Here is a 19,688-nt window from a genome sequence, read left to right as displayed (position 1 = left end):
GTGAGCAAATAAAGTAGAGAAAGTTATCTGCTTCCCCTCTGGATACAGCAGGAACTTTTCTGCCTTGTTTACACAGTTTATTACACTTTCAAAACAAACTGATAATGCTGGTGAGCAAAGGCAAGCTCATCAATTAGCAGCTAAATTTTAACCCTTCTAGTACCTTACAAAAACAAGTAATCAGCTATAGAATGGCTACGGGCTCCTCCTGGCGATACTCACCTTAGCTTCTCTGATGTACAGCTATGTCTTTGTTTTTCAGTGGAACATGACTGCGGCGCCGTGCTTCCCAAGAAGAGGGAGAACTGCGGAGCTCCAGGAGTCACCACAGAGGAGTGTGAGAAAAGCGGGTGCTGCTTCGACAGCAGTGTGGCTGGAGTTCCCTGGTGCTTCAAGCCCGAGATTAAGACAGGTCAGTTTTATCCGCACGTTTTATAGTCCAGTAAGAGAAAAAAGAACAACAAAATAGTGTGGTCAGGGCTGGATTTGGACATTTTACTGCCCAAGGCCCACTGTCACCAACCCCGCTGCCCCCCAAACGCCCCACCCTGTGCACTACCCATCCTATATGCTCCCTTTGCTTGTTCCACTGGTCCAGTGCTCTCATCTTGTGCCCCCCCCCCCCCCCCATCCTGTGTACTTGCTCAGTCCTGTGCCTCCCCCCTTCTGTGCTTTGATTGCGGGGTGCTCCACTGCTTGCCCCTGTGGAAGCAGGGCAGTGGTGCTCGTAATGACCAAAAAAACGTAGTTTCACAAAGTTCGCTACGTTTTTTGCATCGTAAAACTTTGCATTAAACTTTGCGTAGTATTTTACGAAATAAAGGGTATAACGTAATTACTGCTACAGTATTACGCTTGTAAACGAAATTGCGTAACGTAATAACGCGTTACTTACGCCTGAAAATCCGCTTTAAACTTGCCAATGCGCATACTATACACTGTATATTAATGCGTATAATCATGCTTATAATGCGTATAAACATACGCATTAAAGAGAGCATGCGCGTCTATACAATACCATATCCGGATGTGGAAATTTGTAAGCGTACATCAATCAAAATACACATCAAAAGATACTAAATGACTAATTTTGTAATGAACCGTAATTTCGTGAAATTACGAAGTTAAGCGAAATTTCGATACATAATTACGGTTCACACGTAATTTATTACGCATTCTCCCGTAAATTTCGCATTATGATTACGATGGAAAAGGGCGAATTTCAATGCGAAATTTTGCACATGCAAAATTTCGGCCCACCATTGAAGCAGGGTCGGCCGCCGACTGGGCTTGTGACGGCTGTGGTTTACTCAGTGATGATTGTAATCAACGAATTACGATTTCGCTAAATTTCGCATACATTTTTGCAATTACGCTTATACGTAATTGCAATTTGCAAATTCAATTGATTTTGTGTAGTCATTCGTAATTTCGCATAAAATTTCACTAAATTTCTTGCCGAATTTAGCAGTGAATAGCAAAGTCCCCTTACATGCTATTGACACCAAAATTGTAACATATGTTGAGGGTACAAGTCAAAAAAAGAATTTTGCAAAAAGACTTTATAGTTTTTAAGAAACTTGATTTTAAAAATGCAAGTAAAAAATGTTTTTTAAACTTAGAAAAATTACGGTTTAAAAACCATTTTTCTTTGCATTTTTAAAATCGAGTTTCTCAAAAACTAGAAGGTCTTATTGAAAAATTATTTTTGTGACTTATACCCACTATTCTGCTTAACATATGTCACAATTTTGGTAGCAATAGCCTGTATGGGAGCTTTGCTGTTAAGCTCTATAGTCGGCACAAAACTATGTGAAATTTCGCGAAAATTACGCGAAACAATACGCGAAATTTTGAAAAACTACTATTACATACAAAATTAATTACGATTTTCTCTGAAATTTCGCATTACGATTACGATGTGAAATTGTGAATTTCGATGTGAAATTTCGGCCCACCACTGGCTTACATGTTTGGCAGTTTAACTACCCTAGTGTGCCAGTCTGCTGCCCGTCCCCTGCTTCCTGGTGCCCTAGGCCATGGTTTTCGTAGCCTTGCCTCAAATGGTCGTCATGAGCAGTGGTGCTCAGCAGAGCTCGAATATTCGAGTAGCTCAAATATTCGAGCTCTTTTTCAGCTATTCGAGCTCGGTATTCGAGCTCCGAATAGCTGGAGCTATTCGAATGGGCTATCCGAGTACACTCGAATAGCCCATTCACTATTCGAGCTATTCGAGCAACCCGGCGCTATTCGAGCTCGGTACCGAGCTCGAATAGCGTCATAGCCCAGATTGATGTCCTTAGAGCCAATCAGAGGGCTCCCAGGCCCTCTGACGGCAGCCAATCACAGAGGGGGACCCTGGCCAGCCCCTACCCTATAAATAGCGGCCGCCATGTTCCGTTTCTCCGTGCTTGCCTGAGACTTGTACAGAGAGAGAGTTGCTCCTTTGTGCTTTGGCTTAGCAAGAGCTCTATTGTGGTCATTTACCTAGCGTTTTTGCTCACATACACCTCCTATACACACCTATATTGTTGTTAGTTAGATAGACATTGTATTTTAGTTAGTAGCTTGTGTGTTACATTAGAGACAGGCAGCTGCTGCAAGCTTACAGGTTTAGGCCTCAGGGGGGCCTTGCCTCTGTGGGCAGCTGTCCTCCTCTGTTTATTTCTCTCATCTATACCAGTATTTCTGCTGTCCTTTACTAATAGTATTGTAGTTATACTGTACTAGGAGTAGGACACTCACTGACTGTCACTGTTTATAGGCTACTAGCTAGCTCCTGCGTGTGTGCACTCACTCACTGTCTGTGTGTACACACACTCTATTTCCTTCTGATTACTGATAGATTATTGTTAGTTAGTTGTACTTACTTACTACTTACTCTTACTGTACCCGTAGGGACACTCACTGTCACTGTTCATATAGGCTACTAGCTCCTGCGTGTGCGCACTGCACTCACTGTCTGAGTGTACACACACAACACACACTCTATTTCCTTCTGATCGCTGATTGATTATTGTAATTAGTTAGTTCTACTTACTGTTACTACTTACTCTTACTGTACTAGGAGTCTAGGACACTCAGTCACTGTGTTCATAGGCTACTAGCTCCTGCGTGCGTGCACTCACTGTCTGAGTGTACACACACCCACACTCCATTTCCTTCTGATCGCTGATTGATTATTGTAATTAGTTAGTTCTACTTACTGTTACTACTTACTCTTACTGTACTAGGAGTCTAGGACACTCAGTCACTGTGTTCATAGGCTACTAGCTCCTGCGTGCGTGCACTCACTGTCTGAGTGTACACACACCCACACTCCATTTCCTTCTGATCGCTGATTGATTATTGTAATTAGTTAGTTCTACTTACTGTTACTACTTACTCTTACTGTACTAGGAGTCTAGGACACTCAGTCACTGTGTTCATAGGCTACTAGCTCCTGCGTGCGTGCACTCACTGTCTGAGTGTACACACACCCACACTCCATTTCCTTCTGATCGCTGATTGATTATTGTAATTAGTTAGTTCTACTTACTGTTACTACTTACTCTTACTGTACTAGGAGTCTAGGACACTCAGTCACTGTGTTCATAGGCTACTAGCTCCTGCGTGCGTGCACTCACTGTCTGAGTGTACACACACCCACACTCCATTTCCTTCTGATCGCTGATTGATTATTGTAATTAGTTAGTTCTACTTACTGTTACTACTTACTCTTACTGTACTAGGAGTCTAGGACACTCAGTCACTGTGTTCATAGGCTACTAGCTCCTGCGTGCGTGCACTCACTGTCTGAGTGTACACACACCCACACTCCATTTCCTTCTGATCGCTGATTGATTATTGTAATTAGTTAGTTCTACTTACTGTTACTACTTACTCTTACTGTACTAGGAGTCTAGGACACTCAGTCACTGTGTTCATAGGCTACTAGCTCCTGCGTGCGTGCACTCACTGTCTGAGTGTACACACACTAAATTTACTTGTGATTACTACTGATTATTGTAACTGCTAGTTGTACTTCCTGACTGTTACTACTTACTTACTGTACTAGGGGACACTCACTCAGTCACCTCACCAACCAACCCACTCCATTAAAGTACCCCACTTTTCACCCGCCCTTTTAAAAAACTTTTGTCTATACGCCCAAAACATTGAAGATGTCTGGAAGTGGCAGCCAGCGCGGTTTGGGCAAGGGGAAGGGCAGCAAGGGAATCAGGAGGAGAGGGAGCAGCATTGTGGCAAGCCGCGGCCGCGGGCGCGCCACCATGCACAGTTCCGCAGCAGCAGCAGCAGCGTCAGTGGCTAACATTCCTCCCATAGCCACTGGCCGTGGACGCCTTGGGCGCCGCCCAGCAGGAGCATCTGCAACTCACGCTGCAGAGACACAGCAGCAGCAGCGTGTAGCACCTGCTCCCATTTTCCTCCAGCCGGGTCGGAAACGTCCCATTGAGGAAAATGATGCAGACACTGTGGTGCAACTCATGACGGAGGATGAGCAGCCCGCCATCAGCTCTGCATCCGAGGCCTCCACCCTCACCACCACCACCACCACCACCACCACCACCACCACCCCTGTTCGCAGCAGCCGCCCAGCAGGGCCTGGGGAGGAGGCCAGTTCACCATCAGTCGCCGACCTGTCACTCAGCAGTCTTTTTACCCCAGGCACCATCAGGGTATTGTCTGCTGTTGTTGGCGATTTTGAGGAGGAGATGCTGATGGGCACTTTGGGGGAGGAGGGATTGGACAGCAAGACTGTGGCGACAGTCAAGCGTCCCATCCATGCATCAGGAGAGGAGTTTGGGGGGTCATCATCCCAGCAGGACATGTTTCAGGAGGGGCATGATGATGATGACCCGGTGACAGACAGAGACTGGGTGCCACCACCTCCAGGGGATGTCGTCCTCAGCAGCTCTGAGGAGGAGGAGGAGGATGCGCTTGTGGGCCTTGCAAGGAGGCGCATCATTGCAAGCATTGGCAGCGTCCCACAGCCTGCTGGTGTCTCAGGCTCAGCAGCAGCAGCAGCAGCATCAGCCAGTACCACCACCAGCCGCACCCAAGCCCCCCCCCCCAACCACCACAGGGAGACAGGCAGCAGCGCTTCCATGCCGTAGGGGTAAGGTTCTGTCACCAATCTGGCGGTTTTTCACCATGCCCACTGTGTACAGCCAGTACGCCACTTGCAACCACTGTCAGCGGAAGTTGAGCAGAGGTGCAGACCCCTTAAAGTTCAGCACCAGCTCGCTCATCAACCACCTTGCGGCTAAACATTTCCACCAGCATGAGGAGTTCCAGAGGCTGAAGGCATCTGCTGCTGGCAGTGGCACCACACCCATCACTGCACAGCCTTCAGCAGCAGCAGCAGCAACAGCAGCCACCCGCCCTCCTGCTCCTCCAGCAGCACCAGCAGGAGTGCGGAAACGCACTGCTCCTCCCCCCTCTGCAACTCCTGCCGCCGACACTGAGGCCTGTTCTGGCAGCCAGTCCTCAGTGGCCTCCTCTGCTGTGTCTGCTGATTCCCGTGTCAGCAAAAGGCCACGCCAGAGCCTTTTGAGCGAGTCCTTCCAGGGGGTGGTTAGGGCTCTGCCTCCCAGCAGCCGTCGCGTGCGGCAGCTGAACGGCTTGCTGGCACGGGCCATGTGCTCCCAACTCCTGCCGTACACGCTCGTGCAGGAGGGGAGCGACATTCGTGCGCTGCTTGCTTGCGCAGCCCCAGACTGGCAGCTCCCCAGCAGACACTTCTTTGCCCGCAAGGCCATTCCTGCACTGCACCGCTTTGTGATGGCCAATGTGGAGCGAGGGCTGGAGCACGCGGTTGGTGAAAGGGTCCACGTCACCATGGACTCCTGGAGCAGCCGCTTCGGGACAGGCCGCTACCTGTCCTTCACTGTCCACTGGGTCAGCTTGGTGGAAGGGGGTGAGGATGGGAGAGCAGCAGCGGGCACAGCAGCAGCAGCAACACAGTGGGTGGTGCCACCCCGCAGGGTCAGGGGAACTGCAGCAGGTTCCTCCGATCCTCTGCCATCCTCCGGCACACCTGGCCAAACCCCCCGCCTCAGCAGCAGCGTGAAGGCCCGCCACTGCCAAGCGCTGCTGCACTTGGTCAGCCTTGGGAAGACCAAGCTGACGGCAACCCATGTGTTGGCCAAACTCCAGGAGCAGGAGAGGATTTGGCTGACCCCCAGAGGCCTCAGAGTCGGAGAGGTGGTGGCCGACAATGGGGCCAATCTGGTTGCCGCAATAGACAGGGGAAACCTGACCCACATCCCCTGTCTTGCCCGTGCTGAACCTGGTGGTGCAGAAGTTCCTGCGCACCTACCAGGGGATGGGCGAACTGCTGGAAACGGCAAGGAATGTTGTGCGTCACTTCCGGCGCTCGGCTGCAGCCTGTGCGAGCCTGGAAGACGTGCAAAAGGAGCTGGATCTGCCACGCCATCGGCTGATCCTTGACGTTCCGACTCGCTGGAACTCCACCCTGGCGATGTTGGAGCGTCTGGTTGAACAGAGGCACGCTGTCAAACAGTACCTTGCCCTGGCCACTGTTTCCGCAGCTCAGAGAAGGGACAAGACCAGCAACATCCCGTCCATCGTCCCCGATGATGACTGGAGGCACATGCAGCAGGTGTGCTTAGTGCTGGCTCCCTTCCTGCAGGCCACAAACATGGTGAGCAGGGACCATGCTATGGTCTGCGAGTGGGTGCCCCTGGTTTCTCTGCTGAACAGGGCCCTCGATGCTTTGCTGGAACAGGGAGCGGCAGCCTTGGACCAGCAGGAGCGGCAACCAGCTGCGCAGTCCACCTCTGAGGGGGAGGAGGAGGAGGACTTGGTGGAGGTCCCTGACCTGGCTGCTGATGAGGGGGATCAGCACAGCGCAGCTGAGTTGGTGCGGGGGTGGAGAGAGGATGAGGCGGCAGAGGAGGAGGATGAGGACAGCACTGACGTCGATGTGCCAGCAGACGTGGCCCGCCTCTTCCCAATGGCAGCGCACATGCTGACGTGCCTGCGCAGGGACCCCAGGGTGATCCAGATGAAGCAGAGGGAGGACATCTGGATCAGCATGATGTTGGACCCACGCCTCAAGGGGAAGTTGAGCCAGTTCCTGCCGCCTGCAGAAGGAGACCCAGCGCAACAAATAAGGAGCTTGCAGCAGGCCCTTGTTGAGCGCTTGGAGGAAGCCTTCCCTCAGCCTTCCACCCCCACTGTCCAGCAGCCAGCACAGAGGCAGCAGCAGGTGCCTGCATCCAGCAGCAGCAAGCGCCCCACAGACCTGCTGTCTCTCAGCCACGAGCTCTACAGGACTGTAGAGGCTCCGGCAGCAGTGACTAGAGAGGAGATGCATGCAGCAGCATCCTCCTCCGGTCACAGCCAGCGCCTGACCCGCATGGTGGCTGACTACATGGGGTCGTACAGCGGGCTTGACAGCGATGCCCCTGTTGATCCCATGGAGTATTGGGTCAAGCGCATGGAGATCTGGAGCGAGCTGGCGCAGTACGCCCTGGAAGTGCTGTCCTGCCCCCCTTCCAGTGTGCTGTCCGAGCGCTGCTTCAGTGCAGCTGGTGGCGTGGTCACCGAGAAACGCTCACGTCTGTCTCACAAGTCTGTGGACAGACTGACGTTTCTCAAGATGAACCAGGCGTGGGTGGAAGGCGAGTTCCTGGCCCCTGTTGTCGGCGAGAGGGGGACATGAACTGGCTGCCGGAACCATCGTTAATGTGCCTTACCACCCTTTACCACCTCCTGGCTCCTGCTCACTAAGCCAGCCTGGTTCACTTTGACTATTACATCGCCTGCAGCCACACATTTTACACCTACAGTGGGCTGCTGTGTACTGCCCTTCTGCTGTCTGTCTGTGTTTCCCACTGCCAGGGTACACAGAATTACCTTCTTCTGCTGCCACTCTGCCACCAGCTATTACGTCAAACAATAGCTATATTGGTTGCAAAACCAAAACCAAACAAACCATTAAAAAAAAAAAAAAAAGGTTTCATTTTTCTGAGGTGCCCGGGTTGAAAACTGTGTTGTTCCAGTTGTGTATTGGACACAATGTGGGCTGCACGACCGCTGTCTGGGACCTCCTGTTGTGTTTATTTACAGCCCTGGTATCACCGCTAGGTACCAGGGCTATTATGTCACGCTGCCTACCTGCTGCCACACTCACACTGCTCCTCCATACCTCCTCCTGCTGCTGCTGCTGCTGTCTGTCTGTGTTTCCCACTGCCAGGGTACACAGATGATTTACCTTCTGCTGCCACTCTGCCACCAGCTATTACGTCAAACAATAGCTGCTCGCCTACTCCTCCATTCCTCCTCCTGCTGCTGCTGTCTGTCTGTGTTTCCCACTGCCAGGGTACACAGATGATTTACCTTCTGCTGCCACTCTGCCACCAGCTATTACGTCAAACAATAGCTGCTCGCCTACTCCTCCATTCCTCCTCCTGCTGCTGCTGTCTGTCTGTGTTTCCCACTGCCAGGGTACACAGAATTACCTTCTTCTGCTGCCACTAGCTATTACGTCAAACAATAGCTATATTGGTTGTAAAACCAAAAACCAAAAAACCATAAAAAAAAAAAAAAGGTTTAATTTTTCTGAGGTGCCCGGGTTGAAAACTGTGTTGTCCCAGTTGTGTATTGGACACAATGTGGGCTGCACGACCGTTGTCTGGGACCTCCTGTTGTGTTTATTTAAAGCCCTGGTATCACCGCTAGGTACCAGGGCTATTATGTCACGCTGCCTACCTGCTGCCACACTCACACTGCTCCTCCATACCTCCTCCTGCTGCTGCTGCTGCTGTCTGTCTGTGTTTCCCACTGCCAGGGTACACAGATGATTTACCTTCTGCTGCCACTCTGCCACCAGCTATTACGTCAAACAATAGCTGCTCGCCTACTCCTCCATTCCTCCTCCTGCTGCTGCTGTCTGTCTGTGTTTCCCACTGCCAGGGTACACAGAATTACCTTCTTCTGCTGCCACTCTGCCACCAGCTATTACGTCAAACAATAGCTATATTGGTTGTAAAACCAAAAACCAAAAAACCATAAAAAAAAAAAGGTTTAATTTTTCTGAGGTGCCCGGGTTGAAAACTGTGTTGTCCCAGTTGTGTATTGGACACAATGTGGGCTGCACGACCGCTGTCTGGGACCTCCTGTTGTGTTTATTTACAGCCCTGGTATCACCGCTAGGTACCAGGGCTATTATGTCACGCTGCCTACCTGCTGCCACACTCACACTGCTCCTCCATACCTCCTCCTGCTGCTGCTGCTGCTGTCTGTCTGTGTTTCCCACTGCCAGGGTACACTACACAGATGATTTACCTTCTGCTGCCACTCTGCCACCAGCTATTACGTCAAACAATAGCTGCTCACATTACTCCTCCATTCCTCCTGCTGCTGTTGCTGTCTGTCTGTGTTTCCCACTGCCAGGGTACACAGAATTACCTTCTGCTGCCACTCTGCCACCAGCTATTACGTCAAACAATAGCTATATTGGTTGCAAAACCAAAACCAAACAAACCATTAAAAAAAAAAAAAGGTTTAATTTTTCTGAGGTGCCCGGGTTGAAAACTGTGTTGTCCCAGTTGTGTATTGGACACAATGTGGGCTGCACGACCGCTGTCTGGGACCTCCTGTTGTGTTTATTTACAGCCCTGGTATCACCGCTAGGTACCAGGGCTATTATGTCACGCTGCCTACCTGCTGCCACACTCACACTGCTCCTCCATACCTCCTCCTGCTGCTGCTGTCTGTCTGTGTTTCCCACTGCCAGGGTACACTACACAGATGATTTACCTTCTGCTGCCACTCTGCCACCAGCTATTACGTCAAACAATAGCTGCTCACATTACTCCTCCATTCCTCCTGCTGCTGTTGCTGTCTGTCTGTGTTTCCCACTGCCAGGGTACACAGAATTACCTTCTGCTGCCACTCTGCCACCAGCTATTACGTCAAACAATAGCTATATTGGTTGCAAAACCAAAACCAAACAAACCATTAAAAAAAAAAAAGGTTTAATTTTTCTGAGGTGCCCGGGTTGAAAACTGTGTTGTCCCAGTTGTGTATTGGACACAATGTGGGCTGCACGACCGCTGTCTGGGACCTCCTGTTGTGTTTATTTACAGCCCTGGTATCACCGCTAGGTACCAGGGCTATTATGTCACGCTGCCTACCTGCTGCCACACTCACACTGCTCCTCCATACCTCCTCCTGCTGCTGCTGCTGCTGTCTGTCTGTGTTTCCCACTGCCAGGGTACACTACACAGATGATTTACCTTCTGCTGCCACTCTGCCACCAGCTATTACGTCAAACAATAGCTGCTCACATTACTCCTCCATTCCTCCTGCTGCTGTTGCTGTCTGTCTGTGTTTCCCACTGCCAGGGTACACAGAATTACCTTCTGCTGCCACTCTGCCACCAGCTATTACGTCAAACAATAGCTATATTGGTTGCAAAACCAAAACCAAACAAACCATTAAAAAAAAAAAAAAAGGTTTAATTTTTCTGAGGTGCCCGGGTTGAAAACTGTGTTGTCCCAGTTGTGTATTGGACACAATGTGGGCTGCACGACCGCTGTCTGGGACCTCCTGTTGTGTTTATTTACAGCCCTGGTATCACCGCTAGGTACCAGGGCTATTATGTCACGGCGAGCTGCCTGCCTCATTGACTGCCTGCTGCCACACACTCATCCTCCTCCTCCTGCTGCTGAATTTACCTCCTGCTGTCTTTGTGTTTCCACTGCCAGGGAGCACATACAATGGCGCTTCCAACATGCGTGCGCCCACCAGCTATTTGTTACGCTCAAAAATAGCTGCATTTCTTTAAAAAAAAAATTGAAAAGAGAAATACGTGAAGAAGAAGAAGACGATATTGAAAAAGAAGGAGAAGAAGATGAAGATGAAGAAGAAGATGAAGAAGATGATGAAGAAGAAGATGAAAAAGAAGAAGAAGATGAAGAAGATGAAGAAGAAGAAGATGAAGAAGAAGAAGATGAAGAAGAAGAAGAAGAAGAAGATGAAGAAGATGATGAAGAAGATGAAGAAGAAGAAGAAGATGAAGAAGAAGAAGAAGATGAAGAAGAAGAAGATGAAGAAGATGAAGATGAAGAAGAAGATGAAGATGAAGAAGATGAAGAAGAAGAAGAAGATGAAGAAGAAGAAGAAGATGAAGAAGATGAAGAAGAAGAAGAAGAAGAAGAAGATGATGAAGAAGAAGAAGAAGAAGAAGATGATGAAGAAGAAGAAGAAGAAGAAGAAGAAGAAGAAGAAGACAATATAGAAGAAGAAGAAGAAGATATAGAAGAAGAAGATCTAGAAGAAGAAGAAAGATGAAGAAGAAGAACAAGTATATACAGTAACACTACTGAACAAAATTAAGGACACAACTTCTCTTTCCACATTTTTTTTTAAAGGAACATCCCCACATAATCACTTGCTGTTGTTACTTGGAAAAAAAGATGTTTCTTGCATCATTCACCCTCAAAACAAGTGTTGGAAGCTATTTAAGGCCAATTCGAATAGTCAGCTCGAATAGTGAGCTCGAATACCGACTCGAATAGTGAGCTCGAAGTCCGAGGTCGAATCGAATAGTAAAAATTATTCGACTCGAATATTCGACTGACCTCGAATAATTTACTATTCGAATTCGACCAAACTCGAATTTTAAAAAGGGGTATTTGAGCATCACTAGTCATGAGATCATAAGTCTGATAACAACACCACCTGCTCTGGAGAGGGGTATCAGAGGTAAGGTAAGTAGATGGGGCTCCCCACAGCCCTGGGCCCCACTACAGTTGCAGAGAAAACTTACCCCGTAGTTATTAGGCCTCTGGTGCAACATGCATAAGGTCCACAGAGGTGGCAAACTGCAGTTATCTTAGGGCAGCGCCAGGGCAGGGTTTAGCTTCAAAAGTAACCTGGGAGGCCCTCCTGACACCAACTCCAGCAGCAAAATCACCCCTACAGCTCCCCAGAGCCGTCCTCCACCACCCCAGACTTCATTGTGCTCTACGGGGCCCCTGCAAAGTTTTGGCAGTATAGTGACTCACCTGTCCGTGGTTCTCGCTGCTCCATTAGTCCGTGCACTCTGATCTTCATACTCATAGGGGAGCTTCTACTCAGTGACCCGGTACATGTTATTATATAACATGCAGGTGCCAGGTCACTGAGAAGATACAGCCAGGGAAGGATGAAGACAAGCACACAGATTGGTGGAGCAACACCAGCCGACACCAGTAAGTTGCTATGCTGTCAAAAAATTTTCAGGGGCCCCGTGGAGCAAAAGACGGGGGGGGGGGGGGGGGCGGGAGGGTCCTTCAGTACTCAGCGGCCTTGGGCAGGGTTGCTGCTAGTGATTTTGTGGCCAAAACCAGCACATAATTTGTGGCCCTCCCCCCCAGTCAGAGGCCCGTTCTCCCATAATAATAGGTAGTCAAAGGTGTCCCCCCATATAGGAAACCACCCCCAGTACAGGTAACCAAAGCTGTCCCTGGTATAGGGCATTGGTGTCAGTGGGGATATGTAGCTTACTGATTTTCCTAATTTTCCCAACACCCCTAGACCTGCAGGTCAGCGGTGACCCAAAGCAAGGAGAGTATTGCACCGGATCCCCACAGCATGGTTCAAATGCAGGAAGTGACCGATGACCTCACTTCCGCATCTGCAGTGTACTTTATGGTCACTGCGACGCTCTCCCTTCTGTTCTCATTGCCATTGATCTGAGGTCTGTGTGTGAGTGAGGGGCCAGCAACGTCTAAACAGGGCAACCCTGACAGCATTGGAGGCCCCTTATGTGGGTGAGGCCCCAAGCAACTGCTTGGTTTGCCTCAGCCAAGCTGCACCCCCTGGACTTGGGGAAATTGCCCTGGTTGCCCCTATGGTAGCATCGGCCCAGGGCAGCATGGACTGCTGCTGCTAATGTTATACAGTGGGGTGGGGTTGCAAGGCTATTTGGAGAGATTACTTCACACATCTGTTGAGAAAATCTACTGTGCTCTGTTTTGGTGCATATAGTACCCAGGGGAACTCTTCTTTTGTAAGGTTTGCTTGTACTGAGTGTATTTTTCCTGTTACAGAGACCATCAAGTGTGCCGTTTTGCCAAAGCAGAGACTGAACTGCGGGTGGTCTGGCATGGACATGGACCAGTGCCACAAGAAGGGCTGCTGCTTCGACTCCAGCGATCCTGACGCCCCCTGGTGTTTCTACCCAGACATCACTAATGGTAATACAGCTGCCAGTGCACAAGTGTATCTCTGCTTAGAGAAATAAGTAGCATTATTTTCCATGGAAACCAGTCACCTGTTATTATTATCATTACAAACTTTTATCCTTAAAGAAAACCAGAGATGAATAAAAAGCCTGTTTTTTACTTACCCGGGGCTTCCTCCAGCCCCATAAGCATGGATGCCTTTGTCGCTGTCCTCACGCGTGCCTCCCGCGGTCCAACCAGAATCATCCGTTCAGCCGCAATCAAACCCCGGTAGACGGCTCAGTCGGACTCAGTCTGACTAAGTGACGTCAGCCGGGGCCAATCGCGCTTGTGCAGAAGGTCAGCGCATGCGCAGAAGACCCCTGCTGACGTCATACAGCCGCTTACCGGAGCAGATTGCGGCTGAACGGCAGCGCTGAGGAGGATGGCGAAGGACACATTCGTGCTTATGGGGCTGGACGCCGCCGCCGCGGGTAAGTAAAAAACATGCTTTTTATTCATCTCTGGGACACTTTAAAGAGGAAATTTAACCCAGTATTGATCTTCATTCCAATCACTGGCCGATATCCCCTTTCCCACGAGAAATCTTTACCTTTTCTCTAATATGGCCTCTTTTCCACAAAAAGTTGAACTGTGTGCTCAAGAAACAGTTACCAGGCAGCAGTGAGCAGTTACCAGGCAGCAGTGAGCAGTTACCAGGCAGCAGTGAGCAGTTACCAGGCAGCAGTGAGCAGTTACCAGACAGCAGTGAGCAGTTACCAGAAAGCAGTGAGCAGTTACCAGAAAGCAGTGAGCAGTTACAAGAAAGCAATGAGCAGTTACAAGAAAGCAGTGAGCAGTTACCAGACAGCAGTGAGCAGTTACCAGACAGCAGTGAGCAGTAACCAGACAGCAGTGAGCAGTAACCAGAAAGCAGTGAGCAGTTACCAGAAAGCAGTGAGCAGTTACAAGAAAGCAGTGAGCAGTTACAAGAAAGCAGTGAGCAGTTACAAGAAAGCAGTGAGCAGTTACAAGAAAGCAGTGAGCAGTTACCAGGCAGCGGTGAGCAGTTACCAGGCAGCAGAGATCAGTTGTGAGAGTTTGAGGGGCATTTCACTGCCTATCAACTGCTCGTGGAAAAGAGGCCTAATGGATCAGAGATGTCTGTGTAGCTGATAATGGGCTCTATTCTCAAAGACTTCCCGCATGCAGTAAAGTGCATGCGGGAAGTTACCGACCAAAACACACCGCCACATTGAAATTCTCAAAATGTTCCGCATGTTTTTTCCGCATGCAGAAAAAGTGTGGTAAAAGTGCGGGATTAAAGTCGGTATTTTCCGCAATTAAAGATCAATTCTCAAAAATGTTCAGGCGCATAATTTCGTCGTTAATTACCTATTTTTTTTTTATCACCTACAAGTAGTAGGTGATATATTCCGCATCCCATTGACTTTAATGAAGTCTGGAGGCATAAGGGCTGTGCTTGCTGGACTTTAACTTTTTTTTTTTTTAAACACTTTTTCATGCAACCTTTTTACCGCATGATTCCCGCATGAATAATGGCTGTTTCCGCATCTTTTTTTCTGCATGCGGCAAACATTTTGCGGAAAAGTTTGGACTTTGAGAATAGAGCCCATTGAGAGGAAACCCTTCCCACAGTGTGATGTCAGGGCCATTTGGATGTCAGGGCCATTTGTTTGTGTATATATATATACACAAACAAATGGCCCTGACATCACACTGTGGGAAGGGTTTCCTCTCAATGGGCTCTATTCTCAAAGTCCAAACTTTTCCGCAATATATAGTCAGTTTTTTTTCTGTCCAGTGTAAAGATGATGACCTGTGGGCTTATGGTGGACCAAATAACATGAACATATGATACCACACATCATTCAAATCTTGATCTAGCTCTTATTTTTCAACTGCTCATTTTGTAATGTATTGATTATCTCCCCCCCCCACTGTCTTTTGGCAAATATCCCCTGGATCCTCATGTTAATAATGTATGAGCTCCCTCCTTCCCTTTTGCCTGCCACCTGCTGCTGCCTTTTTTTGTTTGTTTAGAATTGATCAGATCAGACCAATGCACTAAAAGCATCGCCTCTAGTGTTCTTTCTTATTCATAGAGCAGAAGTGGTTAATGATGAGATGCTAAAAATTCTAGCTTGTAGGCAAATGTAATCAAAACTCTGGGCAGATTGGGACTAGCACTTCCTGTCAAATTTGCATTACATTTGCATGCCAGCTGGCATCATTAGCATCTCATTAAACAGCTTCCTCTGTTTGCTATTGGCTATTCCTGTGATAAGCCCTTTGGACTTAACAACTTGACCACTACAGGTTGTGTAAGGCCTCTTTTCCATGGACTGTTGATAGGCAGCGAAATGCCTCTCAAACTCTTACAACTTTTCACTGCTGCCTGGTAACTGCTTGTTGCTGCCTGGTAACTGCTTGTTGCTACCTGGTAACTGCTCACTGCTGCCTTGCAACTGCTTGCTGAGCACACAGCTCAACAGTCCATAGAAAAGAGGCCTTATCCTTGTGGACCAGAGCATTTCAGCGCTCCTTCCATTCATTCACCAATAACTTTATCACTACTTATCACACCAAAATGTTTTTGCCACCAATTAGGCTTTCTTTGAGTGGTACTTTTAGCTAAGAATTATTTTATTCGATATGCATTTTAACTGGAATAATGAGGGAAAAAAATCATTTCTCAGTTTTAAGCCATTATAGTTTTAAAATAAAACGTGCTATTGTTGATAAAACCCACATATTTTATTTGGCCATTTGTCCTGGCTATTAAAATATTTAAATTATGTCCCTAGTACAATGTATGGCAACAATATGTTATTTGGAAATAAAGGTGTATTTTTTCAGTTCTGTTGTTTGTTTATACTATATCACTAGTTACACGCCCTTATTTGCAAAAATAACAGTAAAATACCCTCGTCATGACATACATATTAAAACATTTGTGTCCCTAAGGTGACTATTTGTTTTTTTTTTTTCAAAGGGAACCCGAGGTGAGAATAATATGGAGGCTGCCATATTTATTTCCTTTTAAGCAATACCTATTGCCTGGCTGCCCTGCTGATCCTCTGCCTCTAATACTTTCAACCATAGACCCTGAACAAGCATGCAGCAGGTCGGGGGTTTCTGACAATATTGTCAGAACTGGCAAGATTAGCTGCATGCTTGTTTCAGGTGTGTGAATCAGACACTACTGCAGCCAAATAGATCAGCAGGACTGCCAGGCAACTAGTATTGTTTAAAATGAAATAAATATGGCCACCTCCATATCACCTCGGGTTCACTTTAAATGTCACTTAAAAAAAAGATGTTTTATTTTGGTAACTATGGAAAGGGGGGGGGGGTCTAAGGGGTTAATTAATGGGGGATTTATTTATTTTTATTACTTTTATTTAATGTATGTAGGGGTCTTTTTGCTATTAGATGTCCCCCCACTTTATTCCTGTGTACAGTGAACAGTACATAGGAAGTGCTCTGTGTATGTTTATACTTTCACTTTCTCAATGACACTGATGTCGGTGCTGGTGATCATTGATTACAGGCACTTTGATCGGCTTTGGAGACACATGTTCCCATTCCCTGATCAGTGTATTAACAGGCGGTGACAAGAACACGTGTGGGAACGCGTGCGGTTGCCAATTGAGGCGGGGAACGTAAATCTATGCCCTTGGAGTTAAGATGAAGTCTCAAAGGGCGTAGATATACTGTTGCGACTCCGATAACTGGTTAAAGGCCCATACACATGCTTACCCAAACCGCCTAATTGACATTTGATTTTGGTCTGCTGGAGGACAATCAACCGTGTGTATGCATGGCCAACGACTAGATGATCAATTGATTAGCTGAGTCGTTTGAACGATGTACTTGTTTTTATTGCCACCACCTCACACAGTCCGTCATTTTGCTTGCGTGCGCAGTATGTTAATGAGTTGGTTGTTCAGTTGGTTGGTGTTTGGAAATTAAAGTTGTGTAAACGGTTTGTCACTGGGTCGGTCATGTTGTGATGTTGGTCAGGTGCTTTGTTGGACGTGTGTACGAGCCTTTAAAGAAACTAGTCAGAAAGAGCAGACAGTAGAGAGGGGGAGAGAGGGAAGAGTACACTCCCACATAGACATTTTCTGACTTTGGCACTCATTTTGGGACACCAATTTGAAATCTAAATATCTATTTAACATTTGTAAATGTTTTGCTGTAAAGCTAATTTCTGACTTCTGTTTTTCTGACTGTTTTCCAGTTGTCATCATGGAATAAGAAGTCTGGCGAGCGGTGATTCTAGCCACGCCTTCTGGCCACACCCAGATCTCAGCCATTTATCCTGCTGCTTCTCACTGTTATATCAGCATGGGATGTTTGTGTCTGTCTCTCATCTAATAAATGCTGCTCCACAATGCAGCCATAAATCTCACCTGTGTCTTTGCCATCTTTATTACCTGTGCATCACATGCAGATTAAAGCGTAACTGTCGGGGCATAAAATCAAAACTCAATTCTTTATTTTTATCTGGTAAACAATGAATAAGGATGCTAACCAGGCAATCCAAACGTTAAAATCACTATTACTTTTCTTGTTAATAAATGATCATTTCCCAGTGTACCCGGCTCTTATTTGGTACATTGCCGCACAAAGGAAGTTGCAGGGCATGCTGGGTGGTCTTTTTTGCTTCTTTACTTTCCCCTCAGCCTTAACTCATGCAGCCTGATTGGCTGAAGCCTCTTTCCCTCCTGTTTTCCCCTCCCACACCTCTCATTGTTCCTGTCTGATTGGCCAATATTTCTCATGCTGAGACAATGCACTTTCCATTGCTAAGCTGGGTGGGAGTGCCTGAAGACTAGGAGGAGGGCAATGCATACACAATCAGGCAGAGGAGAGTAAGAGAGGAAATGACATCAGGATTGGGTTCAAGATAGACACGGTTAAAATGGAGAATCCTAAGGATTTTATCTTTCTTTTTTTTTACTGTAGAAAAATAACTAAAATCAAAATGAGGACAGTGCAATACATGTGTTATGTAAGTAGAGCAAGTATTTATCTACTTATATGTGTGGGGTTTTTTTCTCAGATAGCATGACTGACAGCTCCTCTTTAAATGGAACAGCACTCCCAAATGGACATTTAAGCTCCAGGGTATGTGCTGATCCAGGGAGGGAATCTATTAACCCGTTAGCAGCTCCAGTAGAGTTATCTTATTTTAGTGCCCTGCTTTTGACCTCAGCCAGCAGAACTCCTTGTGCTGTAAATTCTTGGAATGCTTTGATGTCTCTCTACTAGCAGAGGATATAGAAACTGAAAGCAGAAGTCATCTATTATTGTCTCACACTGCCCCCAGTGACAAGTGGCCATAAATACACTTTACAGCAGATTAAATTAATTTATTAATTACAGACTAATTAAAAGCAGGGACATGTAACAAATAAGAAATAAAAAAAATGTGCTAAAATGAATTGGCATGGAGCACTTGCAAACCTCTAAATAAATTGGTTGCTAAAGTGTTAAATCCCTGGTAACCAGCAATGGATTAAGGTGTAATGTGGGCGTATGTTATATAGTGGCATTGGCCAACTCCTGCCAATCATCTGCTGTTCGGGAGTTTTTTTAAAGATTTGGTGGAGGCTGGGGTCACCTAGGCCCCTTGATATCTGCCAGGCCTTAGGCCAGCGTTGGGAAAACTACGGCCCACAGGCTAGATCCGTCCCTCTGACAGTTAGCGGGATTCCCCTCCTCCTCCTCCCCCCCTGAAAAGTTGTGAGCGGGCAGCGGGGGATTTGAAACTCACCTCGCTCACAATGTCCCGTGTCGCATCTCCATGGCAACAGGAGGACATGTGTAATATGCTGCCACATCCTGACATCACGTCATGTGACCCCCAGTCGTCATGGAGATGCGACGTGGGACATCGGTGAGCGGGGTGAGTTTCAAATCCTCTGCTGCCTGCTCACAACTTTTCACGGAGGGAGGGGGTTGGAATTTCAGGCATGCAGCCCACGGTCCACACAATGTGTCCCGGGCTACGCAAAGTTTGCCCAGGCCTGCCCTAGGCACTTGCCTAAGTTGCCTTGTAGATTATTCGACTCTGCTCGCCCCTGTCTATCACCCAGAGTCCAATTTCTATTTATACAACTAAGTAGTTCTGTTAGGGCTGGCAGAAGACAGGAGTTGATCAACCATTCAGTTACTATTCTATTCAGGTGACATGCTGGCACAGGCAGGGGGTCTGGAATGAGTATAGCAGCTTCTATGGGACCCACAATCGGGGAGGGGACACAGGATCAGGGAGGGCCCAGGTAATCCTTAAAGGACACCTGAAGTGAGAGGGATATTGATGCTGCCATATTTATTTCCTTTCCCGTTATGTAACCAGCAGCCCATTCTCCATCAGTAGATAAAAAGGCAGGAAGCTGCCTTTTTATTTACCAAACTGCCTTTTTATTTACCTAAGACCTTCCACAGCCGATATCAGTACTTGCTGCTGACTGA

General features: G+C 47.7%; 1 protein-coding gene across 1 annotated transcript in view; it reads left to right on the top strand.

Annotated features, from left to right (window-relative positions):
• LOC137547294 (putative gastrointestinal growth factor xP4) overlaps window positions 1–17,619 on the top strand; it is a 38,637-nt gene extending 21,018 nt beyond the window's left edge. Inside the window, exons 4-6 of the mRNA XM_068270723.1 lie at window positions 263–412; window positions 13,068–13,214; window positions 17,449–17,619. Of these exons, the coding sequence (XP_068126824.1) occupies window positions 263–412; window positions 13,068–13,214; window positions 17,449–17,465 (314 nt within the window). The 3' untranslated portion in view covers window positions 17,466–17,619. The remainder of the gene's footprint in view (window positions 1–262; window positions 413–13,067; window positions 13,215–17,448) is intronic.
• Window positions 17,620–19,688: the final 2,069 nt, after the last annotated feature.

This window comes from Hyperolius riggenbachi, chromosome 2 (assembly GCF_040937935.1).
Source record: "Hyperolius riggenbachi isolate aHypRig1 chromosome 2, aHypRig1.pri, whole genome shotgun sequence".
NCBI classification, from domain to species: Eukaryota; Metazoa; Chordata; class Amphibia; order Anura; family Hyperoliidae; genus Hyperolius; species Hyperolius riggenbachi.
Note: the sequence above shows the minus strand (reverse complement) of the source record. Positions and strands in the feature narration are given on the sequence as shown.